Source organism: Octopus sinensis, linkage group LG25, assembly GCF_006345805.1.
Source record: "Octopus sinensis linkage group LG25, ASM634580v1, whole genome shotgun sequence".
NCBI classification, from domain to species: domain Eukaryota; kingdom Metazoa; phylum Mollusca; class Cephalopoda; order Octopoda; family Octopodidae; genus Octopus; species Octopus sinensis.
Window position 1 is genome coordinate 14,574,349 of NC_043021.1, and position 27,042 is coordinate 14,601,390.

General features: G+C 38.1%; 1 protein-coding gene across 4 annotated transcripts in view; it reads left to right on the forward strand.

Moving 5' to 3' along the window:
• The window catches only part of LOC115224367 (lactosylceramide 1,3-N-acetyl-beta-D-glucosaminyltransferase-like), a 51,615-nt gene that overhangs the window by 11,167 nt on the left and 13,406 nt on the right, over positions 1-27,042 (forward strand). Inside the window, exon 1 of one of the 4 annotated variants that reach the window (XM_036513330.1) lies at positions 25,597-25,762. The exons of the other annotated variants lie outside the window; for them this stretch is intronic. Within the exon in view, the coding sequence (XP_036369223.1) occupies positions 25,753-25,762 (10 nt within the window). The 5' untranslated portion in view covers positions 25,597-25,752. Of the gene's footprint in view, positions 1-25,596; positions 25,763-27,042 lie in introns of those variants that run through there. 4 annotated transcript variants of the gene reach the window in all.

Here is a 27,042-nt window from a genome sequence, read left to right on the forward strand (position 1 = left end):
ACTTTGTAAATATGTCCACGGGTGTTAGATGGGTGGAGTGTGAGTTTGAAAAGGTGCTCAGAGTTATTGTTTGTACGAGGGTTGATATTTTATGGGTGTCTGCCAAGTCAGCTGCCAGACGTCAGAGAGGTGTAGTGTTGGTGAATCTCAGAAAGCATGGAAGTTTTGAAGGATGCAGTGCTCCGACAACTAACAACTGATGCGCGGCAGTTGTTCCATGCTTCAGCAACTCTCAGCGTGAAAAAATGTTTCCTGAAGTCATGGGAGCTGTGCTGTTTTCTGACTTTGTAAATATGTCCACGGGTGTTAGATGGGTGGAGTTTGAAAAGGTGCTTAGAGTTATTGTTTGTACGAGGGTTGATAATTTTATGGGTGTCTGCCAAGTCAGCTGCCAGACGTCAGAGGTGTAGTGTTGGTGAATCTCAGAAAGCATGGAAGTTTTGAAGGATGCAGTGCTCCGACAACTAACAACTGATGCCGGCAGTTTGTTCCATGCTTCAGCAACTCTCAGCGTGAAAAAATGTTTCCTGAAGTCATGGGAGCTGTGCTGTTTTCTGACTTTGTAAATATGTCCACGGGTGTTAGATGGGTGGAGTTTGAAAAGGTGCTTAGAGTTATTGTTTGTACGAGGGTTGATAATTTTATGGGTGTCTGCCAAGTCAGCTGCCAGACGTCAGAGGTGTAGTGTTGGTGAATCTCAGAAAGCATGGAAGTTTTGAAGGATGCAGTGCTCCGACAACTAACAACTGATGCCAGCAGTTTGTTCCATGCTTCAGCAACTCTCAGCGTGAAAAAATGTTTCCTGAAGTCATGGGAGCTGTGCTGTTTTCTGACTTTGTAAATATGTCCACGGGTGTTAGATGGGTGGAGTTTGAAAAGGTGCTCAGAGTTATTGTTTGTAAGATGGTTGATAATTTTATGGGTGTCTGTCAAGTCAGCTGCCAGACGTCGGAGTTTCAATGTGTCCATACCCAGGGAAGTAAGGCGTTCAGGGTATGGCAAATGCCTGATGGAGGGTATTCTTTTGGTTGCATGTCGCTGAACGGCTTCCAGACAATTGATATCCTGGGCGAGATAGGGGTTCCAGACCGGTGATGCAAATTCCAGGTGAAGTCTTACCATAGCTATATAAAGCCGCAGATAGATAGCCAGAGAGTGGCTCACAAAGGATTTGGTGAGTGATGCCAAGACACCCTCAGCCTTCTTGACAATTTTAGCGATGTGTTTTGTCCAACGCAAATCACTGTCGACAATAACACCGAGGTCAGCTGCCAGACATCGGAGTTTCAATGTGTCCATGCCCAGGGAAGTAAGGCATTCAGGATATGGCAAATGCCTGATGGAGGGTAGGGGATGGCATGAAGACAGACAACACAAGTGGGAACATATAATGCAAAACGATGAATGAAATGTATATAATTATAAAATGAGGATGAACGTCCTACTTGAGCCCTCACTCTCAGGCGGTCACGTTTTTACTGTTCATTATCTGTTAGGTCACCAAATTTTAATAGTTTAAATCAAATTTACTGTTATATGGTTATATTTGGTACTTTGATATATATTGTTACACACACACACGCACATTATATATTGTCACTGATGAGGCGCGGGCATGGCTGTGTGGTTAGGGAGCTTGCTTCCTAGCTACATGGTTTCGAGTTCAGTCCCACTGCGTGACACTTTGGGTAGGTGTCTTCTACTATAGCCCCGAGTTGACCGAAGCTTTGTGATTGAATTCGGTAGGCAGAAGTTACTGTCATGTGTGTATATGTGCGTGTAAGTGCTTGTGCCTCTCCGAAAGTGAGAGAGGGAAATATAGCAGTTGGCGATGAGAAGTGTTCGAGACTCACTCAAATTATTGTGAATTGTATATTTTTCGTTTATGAGAACAAAAATTTCATCTTGTTATTTATCATGGGAAAAATTGCTATCAGCCGTGGCAGAGTTGCAAAAACAATAACACAAGGTTTTACAGGTTCTCCTCAAGGAAACAGGGAAAAAAAGTTCTAACACCAACTTGGAAAAATTGCGTAAAGAATTAAAGAAAGTATTTCCAGATGTGTTTTCAGATGAACCAGGTACATGTTTGGAAGCAAAAGTAAAATTTGAGACAAAAGAGAATGCAGTACCAATTTTTAAACCCAAAAGAAATGTGCCACGTGCAGCATTGGAACAGATAAATTTAGAGTTAGAGAGACTAGGAAAAACTGGAGTTATCCAAAAAGGGGAATATTCTAAATGGGTATCGCCAACTATGAATGTTAAGAAAAAGAATAATAAAATCAGGGTATATACTGATTTTTCTATTCGGTTAAATGAATGTCTCAAAATTTTCAGCTTTCTGCTATTTACTCCAGGGGACATATTTGCGAAATTAAAGGCAAGATATTTTCAAAATTAGATTTTTCTCTGCCATGTATCTAAAAATTAGTGTGCATACAGGATAGAGTGTAAGTGCCCCGAGAGAAAAGTTGGACTTAAGAAGCATCAGATGTGGTGTGCAAGAGAGACGACTGCACTGGTATGGTCATGTGTTGCAAATGGATGAAGACAGCTGTGTGTGAAAGTGTCGAACCCTAGTAGTTGAGGGAACTTACAGAAGAGGTAAACCCAGGAAGACCTAACATGAGGTGGTGAAGCATGTCCTTCAAACATTTGGCCTCATTAAGGTAATGACAAGTGACCAAGACCTTTGGAGATATGCTGTGCTTGAGAAGACCAGGCAAGCCAAGTGAGACCATAACTGTGGCCTATGCCAGTGGTGTATTTAAGAGTACCCTTCAATCATTGGACAATAAACTTTCCTTGCAAAGACCTATTGAGGCAAGTGAAATTGCTGTCATGGCCAGTGACAGTACCGCCTGATTGGCACCCGTGCAAGTGTAACATTAAAAGCACCATTCGAGCGTCATCATTGCCAGGGTCGCTGACTGGCTCCCATGCTGGTGGCACATAAAAAGCACCATTTGAACATAGCTGATGCCAGTACTGCCTGACTGGCCCTCATGCCGGTGGCACGTAAAGGCATCCACTACACTCTCAGAGTGGTTGGCATTAGGAAGGGCGTCCAGCTGTAGAAACTTAGCCAGATTAGATTGGAGACTTGTGCAGACATCTAGTTCACCAGTCCTCAGTCAAACTGTCCAACCCATGCCAGCATGGAAGGTAGACGTTAAACGATGATGGTGATGAATGCTCTAAATACCTAACAGGTTACCATTTGGCTTAAAAATCACACCAGTATGTGTATATATACACACACATACATACATATACATATATATATATATATACACACACATACATACATACATCATCATCATCATCATCATTTAGCGTCCGCTTTCCATGCTAGCATGGGTTGGACGGTTCAACATATATATATATATATATATATATATATATATATATTATATGTATATACATATACATATATATATACACACACACATATATATATATACACACATACATATATATATATATATGTTCAATGGGCTTCTTTCAGTTTCCATCTACCATATCCACTCACAAGGCTTTGGTCGGCCCATGGCTATAGTAGAAGACACTTGACCAAGGTGCCACGCAGTGGGACTGAACCCAGAACCATGTGGTTGGTAAGCAAGCTACTTACCACACAGCCACTCCTTGGCAATTATTTATAATGTAAAATTCACCCACGGCAGAAGGTTTTTGTCTGTAAACCGATGATCAACTCCCTTTTTGATTATATTTGGCTGTAAGAAGGACATCCCAGGACATATTCCTGATAGATTGTAGAGATGAGGAACCATTTTGTTGAACTTCAACTTCAAAATAGGATACCTCGCCCGCAAACAAGTTAAGTCACGCAGACTGGTTATCTAGGTTAATACCTAAAAATGATGACCCGTTCAAAGAAAGAGTAATTGCATTGTTAAGAGCTGACACAGAAATACAAAGCATTTTTGTGTAACGTGATTACTGAATTGTGTGTAACCATAGAGGAAATTAAAGCCAAAATAGTGAAAGATGAGCTTCTGAATAAAATGAAAGCCATCTTGACAGAAAGTAAAGTAAATATACACAGGACTGAAAATTTAAATTTGACCTCGTGTTTTGTGTGCAGCAACATTCTAAAGAATGCAGAGAGGATTGTAGTGGTATTTACATTGTGAAAAAAGAATTCTGAAAGAGTTTTACATTTGGGCATTCAGGTTACAACGTCAAATGTAATGCATATCTATTCACATTGTTTTGAATTAGTCATGCATTACCTTGTAGCTTTGAGATTTTCAATGATGTGATTGTTTATTTTTAGAATGACATTGTAGGCTCGGTGTGAGAGGCTGGATGTGGCTGGGTTGCACAGGAAACGGGTAGAATATTTGGGCCTCGTGTGGCCAGTTTGAATACTAAAGGGTTTGAAGGACCAAATCATGCACATGGACACACACACACAAACACATGTAGCTCTATAGGCACTGGCATAGCTATGTGGTAAGAAGCTTGCTTTCCAGTCACACGATTTCGGGTTCAGTCCCACTGCATGGCACCTTGAGCAAGTATATTCTACGACAGCCTTGGGCCATCCAAAGCCTTGCAAGTGGATTTGGTAGGGAGAAACTGAAAGAAGCCCATCATTTATATACATACATACATATATATACATATATAGATAGATAGATACATACATACATACATACATATATATATAATATATATACATATAATAATAATATTAGGGAGTATAACTCCAAACTTACAAGGAAAAATTCAATTTAGTATTAAATCAAATTTCACAATATAGATATATAAAATATAAATTAGAGAAAAAAAACACTATTATGCAACTCAAACAATGAATTGTTTAAATTGCATAATAGTGTTTTTTTTCTCTAATTTATATTTTATATTTTGATTATTTGATTTTTCCAGTTTCAGCTCATGAGCTGTGGCCATGCTGGGGCACCGCCATATATATATATATATATATATATATATATGTATGTATATATAGATAGAAACATATATACATACATACTTACATATATATGTATTTTTTTAATGATTTTCATTTTATTCTAGTGAATTGTGCTCATATTCTTGAGTTGTTTTTGTGTTTTTTTTTGGCACTGGATATGGTGGTCTGCATTCAATTGCTAAATATTCCTGTTACAAGTATACCTAAGAATGACCCTGGTTATGATAAAACTAAGGAATATTCTGTTACAGTGTTTGTTTTTTCTGACTTCTGGGCTACTCCTGTGCCAGTGGCCCTGCAAGCTGATTTTGGTGTATCTACACTCTTTGGCACCAGTGAGAAATTTTCTCCAGATAAAACACAGTGAATGGCTTTCTTTATGAGTTCAAAGTGCCCCGAGTATATTTGAACTGGTAATCAACCTTGCACTTTACTGTCGGTTTTGTGTCCTATCCCTTTCTAATGCCACCTTTTGATGGGCTTCTTTCAGTTTCCATCAACCAACCAAACCCACTCACAAGGCTATGGTTAGCATGGGGCTGTAGTGGAAGATGTATGGAAAGCACTCCGTCGGTTACGACGACGAGGGTTCCGGTTGATCCGATCAACGGAACAGCCTGCTCATGAAATTAACGTGTAAGTGGCTGAGCACTCCACAGACACGTGCACCCTTAACGTAGTTCTCGGGGATATTCAGCGTGACACTGAGTGACAAGGCCGGCCCTTTTGAAATACAGGTACAACAGAAACAGGAAGTAAGAGTGAGAGAAAGTTGTGGTGAAAGAGTACAGAAGGGATCATCACCATCCCCTGCCGGAGCCTCGTGGAGCTTTTTAGGTGTTTTCGCTCAATAAACACTCACAACGCCCGGTCTGGGACTCGAAACCGCGATCCTACGCCCACGAGTCCGCTGCCCTAACCACTGGGCCATTGTGCCTCCTGGAAGATGTATGCCCAAGTGTCACACAACGGGATTGAACCTGAAACCATGTAGTTGGGAAGCGATCTCCTTGACTACTGACCTCTCCCTGCAGATGACAATGATGCTGCTGTGTCAGACACTTGTCTGATATTTCTCTTTTCTTCCTAATTAACTTTACACCTGACTGGCAAACGACCTACTTGAGCAGGTATCCAAAGCATCTCATCAAAGGTGTGTGATGGTCTAATTGCTTTATAAAGCTCAACCCCTTCATATTCTTAACGTTGCTTACAAATTATAAATGCTTACGACTTGAATATCTGGTTAGGGTAGGTAGGACCCCTCTCTCTTTCATATGTAGGTGTGTGTGTGTGTGTGCATATATCTGTATGTGTATGTTTGTAACTATGCATGTATATGTGTGTGTATATGTGTATGCATATGTATGTATGGTGTCTCTAATGTGTCTATTTAGCATAGGGTATTTTTCTCTCATGTGTGAATGTAGGTATGCATGTGTGTGTGTGTGTGTGCATGTATTTACGCATGTATATATATATGTATGTATGCATGATGTATGTGTGTGTGTGCATGTATGTATGTATGTAGATAGTATGTATATGTATGTATTTATGTATATAACTACATATATGTGTGTATGTTTATTTATATCTGGTGTCTCTGATGTGTCTACTTAGGGTAAGGCCTTTTTCTTTCTCATTTGTATGTGTATGTATGTATGTATACTTACATCCCTATATCCTTACCTACCTACATACATACATATGTATGTATGCATGTATTATGTACGTATGTGTGTGTGTATGTATGTATGAGGGGTGTTCATTAAAGATTTCCCCCGACCCACTTCCCAAGGACTGGGATAAATGAAACTCGGCATAACTATTAGTCCTTCTCTACATAGCCACCACCAATGGTGACACACTTCTCCCATCGCTTTATGCAACTGTGAAGACCTCGTCTGTAGAAGTCAGTAGGTTGTGTCTGGAGCCAAGACTTTACCTCATAAACAAGTTCATCATCTTGGAGGAGACAGACTTTATTTGTCAGCATGCCACGCCTCTCTGCTTTGATGGCATCCTGCAATTTCTGCTGCAGAGAAGCATAATATGTCCCATTTATTGTGGTGCCATTTGCCAGAAAAATCCAATATCACTACTCTGTGCTGGTCCCAAAAGGCTGTGAGCATCAACTTTCCTGCTGAGAGTTGGACATGAACCTTCTCTGGAAGTGATGAGTTATCATGCTTCCATTACTTCAGCTGCACTTTAGTCTCAGGGTCATAGTGATGGACCCATGTTTCATCCTGTGTGATAAGTCTGCCTAAAAAGTCCTCATTTTCTTGGCATATTGCCTAAAGAGCCTGGGAGCAACTGACTCGTTCCTGCTTCTAAAAAGGTGTGAGCATCTGGGGAATCCACCGTGCAGACAACTTCTGCACGTGCAAATGGTCATGAATGATTTTTTTCCACGGACCCAACACTTATCTTCACTTCATGGGTTAGTTACTGAATTGTTATGTGGCAACCCTCCAAAATGATGGCTTCCACTTTATGGATGGTGTCGTCATCAATGACAGAATGTGGTCATCCAGGAATAGGAACAGTTTCCACTGATGTCCGACCATATTTGAACTGGCGATGCCAGTGCTTGACTATGTCGTATGATGGTGCATCTTCACCACAAAATGCTTTCATCTCAACGAAAGTCTCTTTTGGTGTGTGACCTTTCAAGTATAAAAACCTGATCACTGACCTGCATTCAACTGCCTCCATCATAACACCTTAGTCCACTTCAGCAGCCAAAAAAGACAAACGAATACTAGTGGAAAGCTGCAATTTGCAATGTAACTCAGAATCTTTAGTGAGACACAACATAAAGTTTTGTCTCACTAAAGCTCCTGAGTTTAGGCTGTCATGTTGTTATATGCTCCATCTGCTTAGGGAATGAAACTGCTACAATTTTTAATTACTATTATCTTTCTTCAATAAGAGGTGCAAACACTGGCCATATCTGGCTAAAATATTTAACCTGTTTTATATTGAAACTGACCAGATCTCGCCTCTCACCTCAGCCCTACCATGTCATTCTAAAACTAAAAAATCACATCACTGAAATCTCTAAACTACAAGATAATGCATGATTAATTCAAAACAATATAAATAAACAAACATCACATTTGACAGAATAATCTGAACACTAAAGGGTTAAAAGTAAAAATTTTGTAAAGGGAGTTAATGGATGGACAGGGATGGATTGAGTTATATTGGGTTTAAGATAGAGGAATGGTATTGAAAGTTTGTTTAGCTAACTAGCTTAGATCAGGATGCATATGCACCCATAACGACGGGCTTCTTTCAGTTTCCGTCTACCAAATCCACTCACAAGGCTTTGGTCAGCCCGAGGCTATAGTAGAGGACACTTGCCCAAGGTACCATGCAATGGAACTGAACCTGGTACCATGTGGTTGGGAAGCAAGCTTCTTGTGCCTATTTATTTGTTTATTTACTTTTTTATATACAAACCTCTGTATACTTGAAAATTATTCATAAGCTTACATGATTCTCTCCCCTCCCATATATCTTTTTCTCAAATACAACTAAACAAAATTGAACATGCATAATTGTGTATGTGAATGTACGTGTATATGCATATGTACATGTGTGTATGTATGTATGTATGTGTATACATGTGTGTATATATATGTATGTATGTGTGTGTATGTGTGTATGTATATATATATATATATATTATATATATATATACACACACATATATATATATATATACACACACATATATATATATATATATACACACACATATATATATATATAATATATATATATATATATATATATATATATATATATATATACACACACATATATATATATATATATATATATATATACACACACAGAGTAAACAAGAGAGACAGAGAAAGGCAGAAACAAGGAAAATGCCACTTATATTTGAACACTATACAAATATTCTTTTAAAAAAAACTTTTCTTTTAATTTTTCTAAATTTAATTATTTAATAGTTACAGTTGAAAAGGTCTCAAATGACCGAAACCGGTACTGAAATGTTCTTTATAAAATTATTTTAGCATTTTCTATCTTGACTTGTTTTTTCATACATATATATATATATATATATATATACATACATCATGGCACTCCGTCAGTTACGACGACGAGGGTTCCAGTTGATCCAATCAACGGAACAGCCTGCTCGTGAAATTAATGTCTATGTGGCTGAGCACTCCACAGACACGTGTACCCTTAATGTAGTTCTCGGGGAGATTCAGCGTGACAAGTCTGATCCTTTGAGATACAGATACAACAGAAGCAGGAAGAAAGAGTGATAGAAAGTTGTGGTAAAAGAGTACAGCAGGGTTCGCCACCATCCCCTGCCAGGGCCTCGTGGAGCTTTAGGTATTTTCACTCAATAAACACTCACAACCGCGAGTCCACCACCCTAACCACTGGGCCATTGCACCTCCACAAACACACACGTGTGTGTGTGTGTGTATGGGTGTACGCATGTATGTGAGTGTGTATATGTGTATATATACACAATTTAAATTAATATGTGCCTATTTGTATGGACCCGTTTGCATTCTTATAATCTATTTTCACTGAAGTAATTCTCTCGCCGATTATAATAATTTTTACAAACGAATAAATGAAATCTGTTTGTTTTCCTTATACTGACGTAGATGTATTATGCATACACACATAATTAATTATGAATGTACGAAGATACTTGTGTAAACTTGTATTTATGTAGATGCGGTCTACCACTTTGTCAAACAGTATAGCCATAGTTATCTACCTTAAATGTTCAGTAAAGGAAACCAATTTTTCCATTATATGGTCATTAACAACAAATTGAACTGAAAGCTGAGCCTTTAGAACTAATATTTTTCTTCGTCATAGATATACCCTTGACCACAGCAGTGACTCTAAGAAGAAAATTTTAAAATAGGATCTTTTCACTTTGACTGGCAGATCTTAAAATATAATTTTTTTGTAACTAAACACTTTTAAACTTCGTATACTGGTAGAATGTGTCACATAAAACATATTTTTCTCTTGGTGTTCTTGAGAAAATTCTGTAGTTTGTAAGCTATTTGTTGTTAAATTTCTCGTTTTTCAGCAATTTCAACCAATCAATGACGTCTGTTGAGGTGAATACAATTACTGCTGTTGTTCGTCAACAAAAACAGTGACACACACACACACACACTCGCATACATACATAGATACACATACACACAATTTCTTGTTTTTCAGCAATTTCAACCAATCAATGACGTCTGTTGAGGTGAATACAATTACTGCTGTTGTTCGTCAACAAAAACAGTGACACACACACACACACACACTCGCGTACATACATAGATACACATACACACAATTTCTTGTTTTTCAGCAATTTCAACCAATCAATGACGTCTGTTGAGGTGAATACAATTACTGCTGTTGTTCGTCAACAAAAACAGTGACACACACACACACTCTCGCGTACATACATAGATGCACATACACACAATTTCTTGTTTTTCAGCAATTTCAACCAATCAATGACGTCTGTTGAGGTGAATACAATTACTGCTGTTGTTCGTCAACAAAAACAGTGACACACACACACTCGCGTACATACATAGATACACATACACACAAATGAAAGGTAATGACCGTGTGTGCTGTTCACTGACAAAACTTCATGGTGCATCACCTTTGTGAAGTTTTGTCAGTGAACCGGTTGCGGTTTCAAGGCGACGAAAATATTTTAACAAAAATGAAGTTTTAATGTTGAAGTGAAACTAACGGTATTTGTGTGTTCTTGTTTGGTTTACAATCATCTTCCACCTAGCAATTGTTTTTGTTTCAGCATATGATTGCAGATCAAGTCACTTGCTATGCAAGTACATCTCCGTAATTTTTTTTAAAATCACTGTGGATAAATGCCAGCAATGACCTTCTCAGGCTCTCCAATATTTTAATTTCTAAACAGAAACAATCGGGGTGCAGGGAGTGGGGTTGCAAAAAATTCATAATTTCTAAAATTTTCTTTTTTATAGCATATAAAAGTATTTATGGGCAAAATATTGAAAAGCATTAATACATGCGAGGGTGATAAAGAAAAGTGTCTTTGGATGTGCTAGAAGCAACAGCCAAATCACTCTTAAATCACTTTTCCCTCTGAAAATATTAACAATTTGAAAAAATTATTTTGAAAAAAATGGTTTTGAAGTGCCAAAAAAAAAATTGGCCAAAATAGGTCCAGAGTGGGATGGTGAGGGAGGGAGGGGTGTAAAAAAAAAGTTTTCAAAAACATTTTTCATACAAAGATGCCACCCTCATCATTTCGAAGGCTGTGGTTTTCAAAAAATGGGGAAAAATCCCCGAAAAAATTCTTCCCACACACTTCTTTATAATTGTAATCTATGCCGTTTGAAAGAGATTTGTATAAATTTTTATTAAAAGATACCCATCCTCCTGAAAATTATGAGGGAAAAAAGTCAGATCGTGTGAATTTTCTGAAACTCCTCTCTCCACGCCCTCACAAAATTTCTTTCCCACAAATCCCTATATATTCTGAAGCCACAATATCTAAGTGGTATTTGTAGAAAATTTTGTTAAAAAGTATCCATTTTTCTGGATGTTATGAAGCAACAAAGTCAGGGGCATATACATCTGTAGCAATGCCCTTTTATTTATATGTTTTTTTTTCATTTCATGTTTATTTCATTCATTTTTTGCAATGTTCTCTTTCACACACACACCGCAAAGCTTACAGATGGGCTGCTGAACTGAAATCTCAATGTTGTTTTGAGGGGAAGGTAAATTTTAACAAACTGCTTCTCCCTCTGTTGTTGGACTACCGTGATGTTTGTTTACAAAAGAGAGATTATGTCTGTGATAAAATAAAGAAAGAAATATTTACTAAGCAAGTGAGCAATAATTAGATGTAAAATATAAAGATTATCAGAAATGGGAATCAAAGATGAAAATAATATCAAGGGGCTAGCAGAAAAACTGCCCGGAGGGCAGTCTTTCTGCTAGTACACATTAATGTATTTGCACATATATATGTGTGGATGTATGTATATATGTAAGTATATGCCTGTATGTATGTATGTATATATATATATATATGGATGTACAAGATACATATATATGTGTGTGTGTACGTGTACACATGCGTACTTGCATATATAAAAATTTTCATAACTTTATTTATACCTTATAAATGAATATTCCATTCTTTTATTAATTATAAACTTACCTCATTTACATTTAAATTTTCTCTATTTAATTTATTCATTTATTGTTCTAATTATATTTACCAACTATATCGTATCTCCAGTCAACTTGTAAACCCCTCGCTTGAACATATAACAATACAAAAACCAATGACAAACCATATCATTCAGTCTGCTATAATGAATCTATAAAAACACAAAACATCCAAGGGCTTTTTTTTTTCTATATTTCTGATGAAGAGCTCCACTTGAAACGTGAAATCCTCTTTCTTCTTTTTCCTTTCCTGAGCATCCAATAACACTGTACTTATTCCACATCTTCGCGTTGTTGTTTTTTCTTGCTTGTTCATGTTTGGATTGACTGTATATATATATATATATATATATATATATATATATAATAATAATATGAGGGAATATTATTTCAAACTTATATAAACTTATTATAAGATATGTTTTATTTTATATCTAATCTTTCTGTAATATGTAATTTTTCTAAATGGTATAATTTCAGTTTTCATTATTGAATTGATATAAGATGGGTTTTTTTCTAATATATATATATATATATTATATATATATATAATATATATATATATATGGATCAGGCAGTTTGATTCAAACTCCTTGGTACTCTGAGTTTTAAGCATGTTGCTAGTCATCAGCCATCAGGAGTCTCCTCATACATAGAACCCCTAGTAAATGTGTTGAGTGTCCTTTCATTTGTCTACTAACTTGTATATATATATATATATATATAGAGAGAGAGAGAGAGAGAGAGAGAGAGAGAGGATTATGTGGATGAATTATATACATAAAATATATTAAATATATCAACTGTAATAGTTTGGTTATTAAATACAAAATATATGTATATACATGCAAAACAAAAAAAGGCAAACGGTGGAGTCTTTCAGATGATGAGTTTTAAGTATTTATATTAATAACTCCAACTCACACAGAACACAAGGAGTAGAGAAAATTAGAGGAGTAGAAGCAAGGTGTTATAAGTTCAACAGCTGTTTCTGGGTGCTCAGATCCATAATAATGTTGGTTGATGTAGTCCATCACAATATGCAGCTGTAATGGATACAATCAACACTGGATAAGACGAGCCTCCATAATCAGGTTAGAGAAGATCTCACATTTCAGATCCTGTGTGGAGGGGAGTAGCTTAGTGGTTAAGGAGTTACACTCTAGATCAGTGGTTTTCAACCAGGGTTCCGCGGAACCTTAGGCTTCCGCCAGTACAGTCCAGGGGTTCCGCAAGAAGTTACAAAACTGCTAAAATCGGCAGTAATTTTTAATTCTCCTGTGCAGATATGTGTGCATAAGACTATTAAATTATTGCACAGGGGTTCCTCGAGCCAGTGGACTGTTTCCTTGGGGTTCCGCTCCAGCAAAAAGTTTGAAAAGCACTGCTCTAGATTATAAGATTATATTTTTGATTCCTGGACCGGGTGATATGTCGTGTTCATGTTGCTCCAGTCCACTCAGCTGGCAAAACTGAGTAATTGTGCTATGGGTCAGTGTCCCATCCAGAAGGTGCGGTCTATATATGCCACAGAATATCGCCCTGGAAGAACCTTTGCTCCTGTTGATATATAAATATAAAGGCGCAGGAGTGGCTGTGTGGTAAGAAGTTTGATTTCCAACCACATGGTTCCAGGTTCAGTTCCACTGCGTGGCACCTTGGGCAAGTGTCTTCTACTATAGCCTCGGGCCGACCAAAGCCTTGTGAGTGGTTTTGGTAGACGGAAACTGAAAGAAGCCCGTCGTATATGTGTGTTTGTGTTTGTCCCCCCCCACCGTTGCTTGACAACTGATGCTGGTGTGACTGTCTCCAACGTAACGTAGCTGTTCGGCAATACAGACCAATGGAATAAGTACTAGGCTTACAATGAATGTCCTGGTATCTATTTGTTCGGCTAAAAGCGGTGCTCCAGGATGGCCGCAGTCAAATGAATGAAACAAAAGAAAATATATATATATATATGTTTATTGGTGCCTTGTACCATTTAGCTACCTTATATATATATATATATATGTGTGTGTGTGTGTGTGTGTGTGTGGAGGCGCAATGGCCCAATGGTTAGGGCAGCAGACTCGCGGTTGTAGAATCGTGGTTTCGATTCCCAGAGTGTTTATTGAGCGAAAACAACTAAAGCTCCACGAGGCTTCGGCAGGGGTGGTGGCGATCCCTGCTGTACTCTTTCGCCACAACTTTCTCTCACTCTTTCTTCTGTTGGCCTGCTCGCTTAGCCAGCGGGGTGGTGTCATTTGAAGACTAAAACAGTGCAAAGCGCATTGTGACCAGCGATGTTTAGCAACATCTGATAGCCTGGTCGGTCATGGTGATGGTGGTGATATATATATATCATCACCATCACCATGACCGACCAGGCTATCAGATGTTGCTAGACATCGCTGGTCACAATGCGCTTTGCACTGTTTTAGTCTTCAAATATATATATATATATATAATATATATATATATATATACACACATATATTTATATTTAGTTATATATTTATATTTATATTTAGTTAAGTCTATGTCCGGTCATAGAGTGACCAATGGTTTTGCATCCATTAAAGGGCTTAGCCCTATGGATGTCTCAACAGACTAACGGGTGAAGACCATATAATTCTTCAAACCCCGCAGATACAAATCCATTACAGCCAGTTTATGAGTAAACATGGAATAAAGTATCTGGTTCAGCAAGGATGGATTATCTCCCTTCGACCAGTCAATATGGACAAAAACAAAAACAAAAATCGAATGGAAAACTACCCTTAGGTTTCTTTTAGTTTCTATACACACATGTGCACATATACGAGAGCGTGCTGAAAAGTTCCTGGCTTTGAGTAAAAGAAAATACAGGAGGATCAGTTAATTATGATCTTATTCAATATATTTCCCTCTCAGATTCACACAGTTTTTGCAGCAGTCGTTCGGTTTTTCTAAGCCCTGTAAAAGAAATCGGAATGTTTTCCGCAATACCCTTAAAGCCACCAACTTGGCAGTACCCTCTCGTACATACGTATGTATGTGCATATATACGTATGTGCATACAAGCACACACACACACACACACACACACACACACACACGCATATACATACATATGCATATACCATACAGACAGCAAGAGGGAAATTTGCTAGTTGTCAAATATATATTTCTTTACTGCCCACAAGGGGCCAAACGTTAGAGGGGACAAACAAGGACCGACAAAGGGATTAAGTCGATTACATCGACCCCAGTTGGAAACTGGTACTTTATTTATTGACCCCGAAAGGATGAAAGGCAAAGTCGACCTCGGCAGAATTTGAACTCAGAACGTAACGACAGACGAAATACGGCTACGCATTTCACTCGGCATGCTAACGTTTCTTATTTCTTTATTGCCCACAAGGGGCTAAACACAGAGGGGACAAACAAGGACAGACAAAGGGATTAAGTCGATTACATCGACCCCAGTTGGAAACTGGTACTTTATTTATTGACCCCGAAAGGACGAAAGGCAAAGTCGACCTCGGCGGAATTTGAACTCAGAACGTAACGACAGACGAAATACGGCTACACATTTCGCCCGGCGTGCTAACGTTTCTGCCAGCTCGCCGCCTTTAATATAGCCTATTAATGAGCTTTGTTATTTAAATGTACATAACAATGTTTGTCCTTTTTAAACATATATGTCACAACAATATCTAACTATTCATTTAGTCTTTTAAATAATGTCATTCAGATGTCAGACACTCTGCACTGTTTCACACATGTATTTCTAATCTAACCTCGAGAGCTATAATGCACAGCACACTGTACCATGAGGTTTGGCTTCCATTTCCCGAAAATCACTTACCACCAGTTCATTCTTTGTGTAGATATTTTAATAGCGAAAGGCGGCGAGCTGGCAAAAACGTTTGTACACCGAACGAAATGCTGAGTAGTATTTCATCTCCTGTTATGTTCTAAGTTCAAATCCTGCCGAGGGCGACTTTGCCTTTTATCTTTTCGGGGTCAATAAATTAAGTACCGGTTGCATACTGAGGCTGATCTAATCGACTGGTCCCCTCCCCCAAAATTTCGGGCTTTGTGCCTAGAGTAGAAAAGATATATTATTGGTGAAAGGTGGCGAGATGGCAGAAATGTTAGCACGCCGGGCGAAATGCTTAGCGGTATTTCATCTGCTGCTATGTTCTGAGTTCAAATTCCGCCGAGGTCGACTTTGCCCTTCATCCTTTCGGGGTCGATTAAATAAGTACCAGTTATGCACTGGGGTCGATATAATCGACTTAATCTGTTTGTCTGTCCTTGTTTGTCCCCTCTGTCTTTAGCCCCTTGTGGGTAATAAAGAAATAGGTATTTCCTCCGCTGTTATGTTCTAAGTTCAAATTCCGCCAAGGGCGACTTTGCCCTTTATCCTTTCGGGGTCAATTAATTCAGTACCAGTTGCGTACTGAGGCCGATCTAATCCACTGGCCCTCTCCTCCAAAATTTCGGGCCTTGTGCCTAGAGTAGAAAGGATATATTGTCGGCAAACACTTTTCTTTTGAAGTAAACTTAACAGAAATTTTCACAAATGCCAAGCTTAGGTGATCGAATAAGGGTTGGGATCAATGAAATAGGGACGAGTCAAGCACTGGGGTTGATGTAATTGACTGACCTCCTCCCAATAAATTTCATGCTTTGTGCCTTAGTAAGAAGGATTGTTATAATAATTGTTATCATCTTTCAGTTTTCTTTCTGTTTCTTGCCGAGTGTCTTCCTGACACCTAGGACAGAGAAACTCACTGCATGCAATGGCAGACCATAAAAATAAAGACACCAGATTGTTCATTTACAAAGTCACATGATGGAGAAAAAGGGGAAGAGAAGGCAACAAGCTGGCAGAATTGTTAGCACGCTGGGTGTTTCGTCCGTGGTGGCAGAAACGTTAGCACGCCGGGCGAAACGCTTTGCAGTATTTCGTCTACCGTTACGTTCTGAGTTCAAATTCCGCCGAGGTCAACTTTTCCTTTCATCCTTTCGAGGTCGATAAATTAAGTACCAGTTACGCACTGGGGTCGATATAATCGACTTAATCCCCTTGTCTGTCCTTGTTTATCCCCTCTGTGTTTAGCCCCTTGTGGGTAGTAAAGAAATAGGTATTTCGTCTGGCTTTACTTTCTGAGTTCAAATTCCACTGAGGTCGACTTTGCCTTTCGTGCATTTGCAGGTCTATAAAATACGTACCAGTTGAGTATTTGGGGGAGTGGGGGGGGGGGGGGTCAATGAAATCGATTATCTCCTCTCCTAAATTTCCAGGCCTTGTGCCTATAGTAGAAGGGATTATTATTATTATTATTATTACTATTGAGTGAGAGAGCAGTTCATGCCATCAAAGTGACACTGGGGTAAAATATACGAAGCCCAATATACCCATTACGACTACCCGTCTGATAAGGGTACACCAGGCTCATGCATCACAACCATATGTGCACGACATGGTGATCTCATATCAAGATAAACAGCACATGACCTTGCAGGTGGGGCCCAGTTAGAATTTTCTTCAGGTTGAGTAGCCCATCCCGCTCAAAAGGTCCCTGAATAAGGGTTGTTTAAGGATGTTGAAAGAACCACCCATGTTTCCAGAGGTGAATTATTCAAACCACAAAGAATCCCTCTCAACACATGGCTATGATACTCCCCCACTACTTCTGCTCGTGATCAGAGATGCACATATCATCAGCCACTAAGGGACATGCTCAACTGGTTAAGGTCAAACAACTGACAAGCAAATCTGTGGCATTGAGCAGAATATTTGCTGTAGCCCATCTTTTATACCAAGACAAAACAATGTACATGATAACACTTCCAATCAGTTAAGATCAGAAGCCATGAGAGCCACTGTCTGGTACTGCATCAGGGCATTTATACTGCATCAGGGCATTTATTATTATTATTATTATTATTATTATTATTATTATCATCATCATCATCAGGGTGGCAAACTAGCAGAATCAGTAGGGTACCAGGCAAAATGCTTAGTGGCATGTTGTCTGTCTTTACATTCTGAGTTCAAATTCCACCGAGGTCAAATTTACCTTTCATCCTTTGTGCCAATAAGTTAGGTAATACTTAAGTACTAGGGATTGACTAGGTCTCTCCCATCAAAATTTCAGGCCTTGTTCCTATTGTAGAAAGAATTATTATTATTATTTATGTTTTTATTGCCCACACGGGGGCTAAACATAGAGAGGACAAACAAGGACAGACAAAGAGATTAAATCGATTAGATCGATCCCAGTGCATAACTGGTACTTATTTAATCAGTCCCGAAAGGATGAAAGGCAAAGTCAACCTCGGCAGAATTTGAACTCAGAACATAAAGACAGACGAAATACCACTACGCATTTTGCCCGGCATGCTAACATTTCTGCCAGCTTGCCTTAATATTGTTATTATTATTACTATTATTATTATTATTATTATTACTATTATTATTATTATTATTATTATTATCATCATTCTTATTAAAGGCGGCGAGCTGGCAGAAACAATAGCATGCCAGGCTCATCTGTCTTTACATTCTGAGTTCAAATTCCGCTGAGGTCGGCTTTGCCTTTCATCCTTAAATTAAGTACCAGTTGCGTACTGGGGTCAATCTAACCTACTGCCCACCCTCCAAAAATTTCGGGCCTTGTGCCCTGAGTAGAAAAGATAATTATTATCATTATTATTATTACTATTATTATTATTATTATTATTATTATTATTGGGCATAAATCAATATCACAAAGTATATTTAAATTTTTTTTTTCAGAATTATGTACAAAATATTTTATGATTTTGAGTTATGTCATTGCATGTTCTGTGTTCAAATCATGCCAAGGTCAGTTGGCTTTATCTTTCATCCTTCCAATCCAATGTCAATAAGATAAATGCCAGCCAAGTACTGGAGTTAAACTAATCTGACTTAATCCCCTATATCTACAATACCTTAAACAATGGGTGACCTTAGGCTCATGAGAGAAGCTTTTGTTGTTGTTGCTTTGGAAAGTGGGGAGAGGTAGAGAGAAATGGCAGGGTGAGAGAGAACCAGGTAGACAGAAAGAGAATCAGAGAGGGAGGGAGGGAGAGAGAGTGAGAGTGAGAGAAAGATATGTTAAAAGAGAGACATTAATCTCTGTATTACGTTTATACTGAAATATACTTATTTCTGTATTATCAAGACAATGGAAGAAATAAGCGCACACATACACACATGCAAACATGCACTCACACAGGGGCCAGGGCTGAAAAGTTCCTGGCTTTAAGGGTGTTGCAAAAGGCCCAGTTCGAGGCCCAACCTTCTGAGTTCAATTACAGGGCTCAGAAAAACTGAAGGACCGCTGCAATAAGTGTGTGAATCTGAGAAGGGAATATCTATATATATAAAACTCTAGTTGTGTGAGTGTCTGTCCCCTTCGATTTAGATTCCTAACTCCTCCCACATTTTGCGGTGCAGTTTAACCAAATTCGGTTATCTTATAGTCGTGATTCATATCGAGCCCGTCTGAGTATTAGCGTGCGTCAACGATGAGTCTACGATTTTAAAAATAATTTAACATCATTTTTTATTCCATTTTAATGCATAATTTTTCGTGTGTCGATGGCGGCGGAGTTGGCGTCCACGCTCACAGCTGCACCTGTTTGCTTCCCCTTCTTCCCTCCCTCGTGAAGCTGTGGGGAAGGGAGTGTAAAGAAATCAACGTCGTAATGCGTTGTCAAGGGGACCAGCGTTCTTTTAGAACAACGACTTCATGGCTTGAAGACACCAAAACAGAAATGGCTAAGAAAGCCCAAATTGGCATCTATAAGGGAAGTAACTCTCTAAAAATGCTTATATAGTTATTTCCCTTACAAACCCGAGCAACGCCAGGCAATACTGCTAGTGTTGAATAAAATCATAATTAACTGATCCTGCTGTATTTTCTTTTACCCAAAGCCAGGAACGTATTTATGTATGTACATATGTACGTATACTGTGGTTGCTCAAAGTTTGAAAGAGCGAGAATGAAGCAGGAGAGGATCAGGAGAAAGCTCAGAAAGAGCGACCCAGTAGAAAATGAAGAAGTATTGTTTTTCACGTGTGTGATTTATGGAGGGAAATGCTTGAGTCATGAGGGCCTGGTCAGCCATCAAAGAAGCCATAGGGGAGCCACACCCTTGTAAATTATGATACGGCTATTGTTCACAGCAGACCATGCGCAACCTGTGGAAAGGTGTGCCGTTCAGTCTGGCGATTAAAAAACGTGTCAAATGACTTCATATTGTGGCACTCGTTCCTTCTGTCAGCCAGTGCAACTGCGCATTATGCAACAAAACATGCAGATCTTTGGTGTGGCTCAAGAGTCATATAAGGGCCTCACATTTCATTATCAATGACTCATTTCAATGTTTCTTTCTAGCAGTGGCTTCGCTCGTATATGAGAAAGCAGCCACTTTATACGGCGGCGAGCTGGCAGAAACGTTAGCACGCCGGGCGAAATGCGTAGCCGTATTTCATCTGCCGTTACGTACTGAGTTCAAATTCTGCCGAGGTCGACTTTGCTTTTCATCCTTTCGGGGTCGATTAACCCTTTTGTTACCGTATTCCTGTTGAGATGCTCTGTGTTTCTTTCAATTATTTTAAATATAACAAAGAATTTAGTAAAATAACTTGGTTATCATTCAGCTGGTGTTAGGTACATAAATTGTGACTAAAGTTTGGTGGAAGATTTTAATTCAAAACTTATGAAAACAAGGTATTTGTACCCAGAACCAGAGCCGGTTTCAGCCGGGTTGGTAACGAAAGGGTTAAATAAGTACCAGTTACGCACTGGGGTCGATATAATCGACTTAATCCGTTTGTCTGTCCTTGTTTGTCCCCTCCTGTGTGTGGCCCCTTGTGGGTAGTAAAGAAATGCACTTTATACGTATGTGTGTATACAGAAGTCAGGTAATATGTCATCTGATGATGTAAGACGATGGGTATCTTCCATTAGCTTTCAGATTGACTTGCTGCCCGAAACCCCAACTTGAACTACGAATGAGGTCAGCAGGAGTGTTACAACTGCTGAATGAAGTCTGTCTGTAGGCAGTGTTTCAACTGAGCAGGTTCATGCATAATAGGATAAAAGTATAAACAGACCAAACAACTGACACCAGATCAGATTATATCTGTTCATAGCTGTAAACACAACAGCTCAAGTTGTTGATTGTGTTTAGATCAGAAGAAGGATATATATATATATATATATATATATATATATTTAATAAATAAAATATATGCACACATACATACATACATATATGTACGTACCTACATCTACATGTATATATACATGCATATATATATATATATATAATAAAATATTAGAGAATAAATCCAAACTTACAGGGAAAAATCAGATTTAGGATTAAATCCAATTTTATAGTAAAATATATTATATTATATTATATTAAATTAGAGATAAAACCACTATTAGGCAAATTATATATATATATGAGTACAGGACACCACAAATAGACGTAGAACTCAACGAGAAACAAAAACATAAAAACAAACACGGAAACGGACTTTTTTTAACAACCAAAAACAGAGTACAAGACAAACAATACAAGGAATATTCCCCTTCATCAGCTGTCCCTGGTTCGACTCCATGCGTGTTTCGAGTATGCATATATTTTATTTATTAAATTATTGTATGACTGAGCGCCCTCACGTCGTTTCGTTTCTTTTCTTTTCTCCAAGTAAGTTTTTATATATATATACATATATATATATATATATATATATATATATATATACATACACACACACACAACACACACATATATATGTATATATCATCATCATCATCGTTTAACGTCCGTTTTCCATGCTAGCATGGGTTGGACGGTTCAACTGGGGTCTGAGAAAGCCAGGGGGCTGCACCAGACTCCAGTCTGATCTGGCAGTGTTTCTACAGCTGGATGCCCTTCCTAACGCCAACCACTCCATGAGTGTAGTGGGTGCTTTTTACATGCCACCGGCACAGGTGCCAGGGGAGGCTGGCAATGGCCACAAACAGTTGGTGCTTTTTACGTGCCATATATATATGGGTTCCGTGCTGAGGGCACGTAACAAACACCATCCGAGCGTGGCCGTTCGCCAGCCTCGTCTGGCACCTGTGTCGGTGGCACATAAGAAAACACCATCCGAGCGTGGCCGTCTGCCAGCCTCGTCTGGCACCTGTGTCGGTGGCACATAAAAAACACCATCCGATCGTGGCCGTCTGCCAGCCTCGTCTGGCACCTGTGTTGGTGGCACATAAAATCACCCACTACACTCTCGGAGTGGTTGGCGTTAGGAAGGGCATCCAGCTGTAGAAACACTGCCAGATCTGACTGGCCTGGTGCAGCCTTCGGGCTTGCCAGACCCCAGTTGAACCGTCCAACCCATGCTAGCATGGAAAGCGGACGTTAAACGATGATGATGATGATGATGATATATACATGCGTGTGTGTGTTATATATGTATATGCTTAAAGATATATATGTTGTGTATGTAAATATATATATATATATATATATATATATATATCAGCTTCGTCGTTTAATGTCCATGTTCCATGCTAGCATGGGTGGGACTCTATATTTATATATATTTATATATATGTATATGCATAAATATATACATATGTATCTGTGTGTGTGTGTATATATATATATATATATATATATATATATATAGGGTGCAATAAATAAACTGTTGTCTAAATTATGCAAAAATGAAAATAACACTGACATCTCGTTTTACCAGTTCTATTTACCAGAATTACATAAAAATATCTTGAAGTACTGAACAGTAAATTTATTCAATAAAATCGTCATTGGCTTCAACCACAGTCCCACGCATAAAAATCGAGGAGGTTGCATCTGGGGAGTTAGTTGGCCAGATGTTTGGGGTGATGTGGTTACAGAAATTGTCTGTCAGCCATTACTGGGTTCTCCTGCTTGTGTGGCATGGTGCAGAGTCCTGCTGCCAGACATAGGGTCTTCCAGCAGCCATCCTCTTGACCCAGGGCAGCACTACCACCTCCAGGCACTTGATGTAGGACTCCATGTTGAGTCTGAGGCTATGTGGGAAGATGAATGGAGACATAACATCACTATCGCTAGTGATCATTCCAAACACCATGATGTTGGGTGACTTCAACCTCCGAAAGGTCAAATGGCCAGAAGGCCACATCCTCTCTGGGATGTCACTGCATGAACAAAAGCATGTAAAGTCATTATTTAAACTTGCTAATAAGCTGTTCATGGAGCAAATGATACTCAGGCCAACCAGGGGTAACAACATATTGGACCTATGCATCACAAATAATGTGGATCTTATCCATAATATAAAGGTGACACCAACGGCACACTCAGATCACAACATTGTTGAATTAACTATATGTGGTCCTGCGTGAACTGTTGGTATCTACCCTATCAGGAGGACTCAAGCTTTATCCAACCTGAATTTCCATAAGGCAAAATAGGAATCAATCTGCAAAGAGATCCACAAACGAAACCGGTCCAACATTCTGTGTATGCAAGACATTGATCTGAAACTCAGCCAGTTTACGTCAACAGTGCACGCTATATGCACTAAATATATCCCAGACAGAAAGGCGAGCACACTGTCAAACAAGATTCCCAGGGACAGAAAAATCCTCATGAGATGTAGGTCAAAGTTCTCAAAGCGGCTGAATAGGCAACCGAAGGATAGAAAGAAGTCTACCTCAACACAGACCCTCCTAGAGATTGAAAGTAAGATGACACTCTCTCATGATAGGTAAAGAGCAGAGAGAGAGAGTGAGAAGGGCTGTGGAAAGCATAAAAACAAATCCCAAAGCTTTCTATAAATTTGCAAAGGAAACAGCCACAATCTTTATATATAAAAGTCAAGTTGTGTGTTTGTCACCTGCGATTTAGATTCCTAACTACTCCCACATTTTGCGGTGCAGTTTAACCAAAACCGGGTATCTTATAGTCGTGATTCATATCGAGCCCTTCTGGGTATTAGTGCGCGTCTACGATGAGTCTACAATTTAAAAAAAAATTACCATCATTTTTTTCCATTTTAATGCATTTTTCGATATTATATAAGGGAAGTAACTCTCTAAAAATGTCTACAATGAGTCAACGATTTAAAAAAAAATTACCATCATTTTTTTTCCATTTTTAATGCATTTTTTTACTATTTTTTGGCTATAACTCTCTAAAAATGCTTATATAGTTATTTCCCTTACAAACCCGAGCAATGCCGGGCGATACTGCTAGTACAAGATAAAATAGGACCATTGTTACTAGTGAATGACTCACTGACAGCAGACCCAGGAAGGATGAGATAATTAGTGAACAATTTAAAAGTGTCTTCACTTCACCTCTTGGACACATGCAGATAAAAAAAATCTGGCTGAATTCTTTGATATTACAGCTCTAAAAAAAGAGGCACCAGCCTCTTTTTTTAGAGTTGTAATATCAAATTTTAAAGCTGTAATACAGATGTAACAATGGCTATAAATGAAATGAACTCATACTCTGCCACTGGTCCTGATGGCTTCCCAGCTATTCTCCTAAAGTCATGTAGGCAGGCTTTAATGAAACCACTTCAGATAGTTTTCCAAAGTATTTTTGCAAGTGGTATACTTCCTAAAAAGCTGAAAGAAGGCATTATATGCCCTGTCCACAAAGGTGCCAAACTGCTAAGTTACAGGGATGTAAACACATGAACATCGGTTGTCAAGTGATGGTTGGGGGAACAAACGAAATTTTTGGTAAAAAAATTGCACAAGTTTGTCCTGATTAAGAGGCCTATCTCTCGTGGAAGGCATTCTCTGACATAGAATAAATAAAAATTCAGTGATTTACTGGCATCAGAATTTTGCTGGCATTTCAAATGTATTAGCAGAATGTTACCAGCATATTTCAGAGAAATATCTTTGTTTCAAACAAATATTCCCCTCAGCCACTTCTTGTAGCTTTTAAACGCAATAAAAATACAAAAGAAATATTAACCACTACCTTTAACCCTAAGAAAGCCAGCATTTGAGTTTTCAAATGCTGTACCTTGAAAACAGGAGCCTCTACATTGAGCTTTAGGTAATCACAAATGAAAAAAACAAATTAGTAACTTCACTAAATTCCATTGTAGAAATTGCCTGGCAACCATGAGCTATTCAGCTAGTTCATATATATATCTTTGTATGTGTGTGTGCATGTACATATATATATATATATATGACTATTCATGCATTTATGTTTATATACACACTCACACCTACATATATTTTTACAAGCATTTAGTCAGTTCACTTTCTTATTCTTATTTTGTCGCATTTAGGCTACCGTTTGAATGTCTACACGCATGAGAAAGTGTGGTGGCCACTTTGACTCTGGTGTATGAATGATATACGTAAATCTATTCTTGTAACATAATCCGGTTTTATATTTAGGTCAAAAATAACTAAAGCAATCACATTGCAATAGGTAGTTATTTAATGGGAGAGGATAAATTTCAAACAAATTGAATGCATACCTGTAAGTTTATGTATATCCATTATTTTTTTGTTTCATCATCCTCATCTTCATCACCATCATTATCATCATCATCATTATTATTACTATTATTATTGTTGTTGTTGCTATGTACTTTACAAGCTGTGCCAAAATTTCACTGAAAGACCTGGACATTCAACTATGGGTGTCATTTATGATTAACAATGATATATATATATATATATATACGCGAGAAAGAAGCAACAAGAATGGATAGGTTTTTAGTACAATCGTTTCATACAAGGACAGGCTTTATTAAAAGTTGCAAAAATTACAGCATATAAACGTGTCCCATACTCATCAGCTAAAATACATGTGAGTTCTCTAGACATCCTAGTGGTTGAGGCTATACTCATGAAGTAATGTAGATAATTAAGTAACATAAACAGATTTCCAAAGTTCATTAAAGTTCTTTAAAGATGATGTACAGTCTTATCACAGAATTTAAAAAAAGTTTTAATAGCATCACAGAGAAGGTGACCTAATCCATAGTGCACATATGAATTTCCAGAGATATGAGGAGGGATTACATACTCACAGACGACAAATTTATCCATTGTTAATCACAACGAGGTGGGTCTCAATTCCTGCTTATTAGCATTACAGAGAGGGTGAATTAATCCTTTGTATAGATGCACAATTTCCAATGGTGTAGATGTAATTTCCAGAGAAATGAAGAGGAATTTCATATTCACAGGCGATAAATTTATCAATGGTTGAACACAATGAGGTAGGTATCAATTCTTGTTATATGATTAGGTATTTGCCACATTAATCACATTACTGCTATTTACAAGAGGCTGTAGCTATTTAACTTTTAAAGGCTGAAGGGCTTTCTAGAGATGCAAAGAACAGAAAAGGGAAGGGAAGAGAAGAAAAGAGAGAAAATAAAGGAGGAGGGAGCAAAAAAAGGGGGGGGACTAAAAGAGAAGAGAAAAGGAAAAAGAAAATAAGAAGAAAAAGAAAAAAGAGAAAAGAGAAAGAAATATGTTTTTCTGGTACTTAATTTCTCAACAAGAATGGAAAAAGTAAACATTATAATCACCCCACATTACTGTAAACATTATAATCACCCCACATTACTGTATTGTTAAAACAGTATAGTTTTTTTTGGTGCATCTAAGTTAGGTACCATATTCAAGTAAATTCATTTAAATTAACTTGAATCTTTATTGCTTTTTATATATATATATATATATATATATATGTATATATATATGTATGATTAACAATGATATATATATATATCGATAGGTGAATGA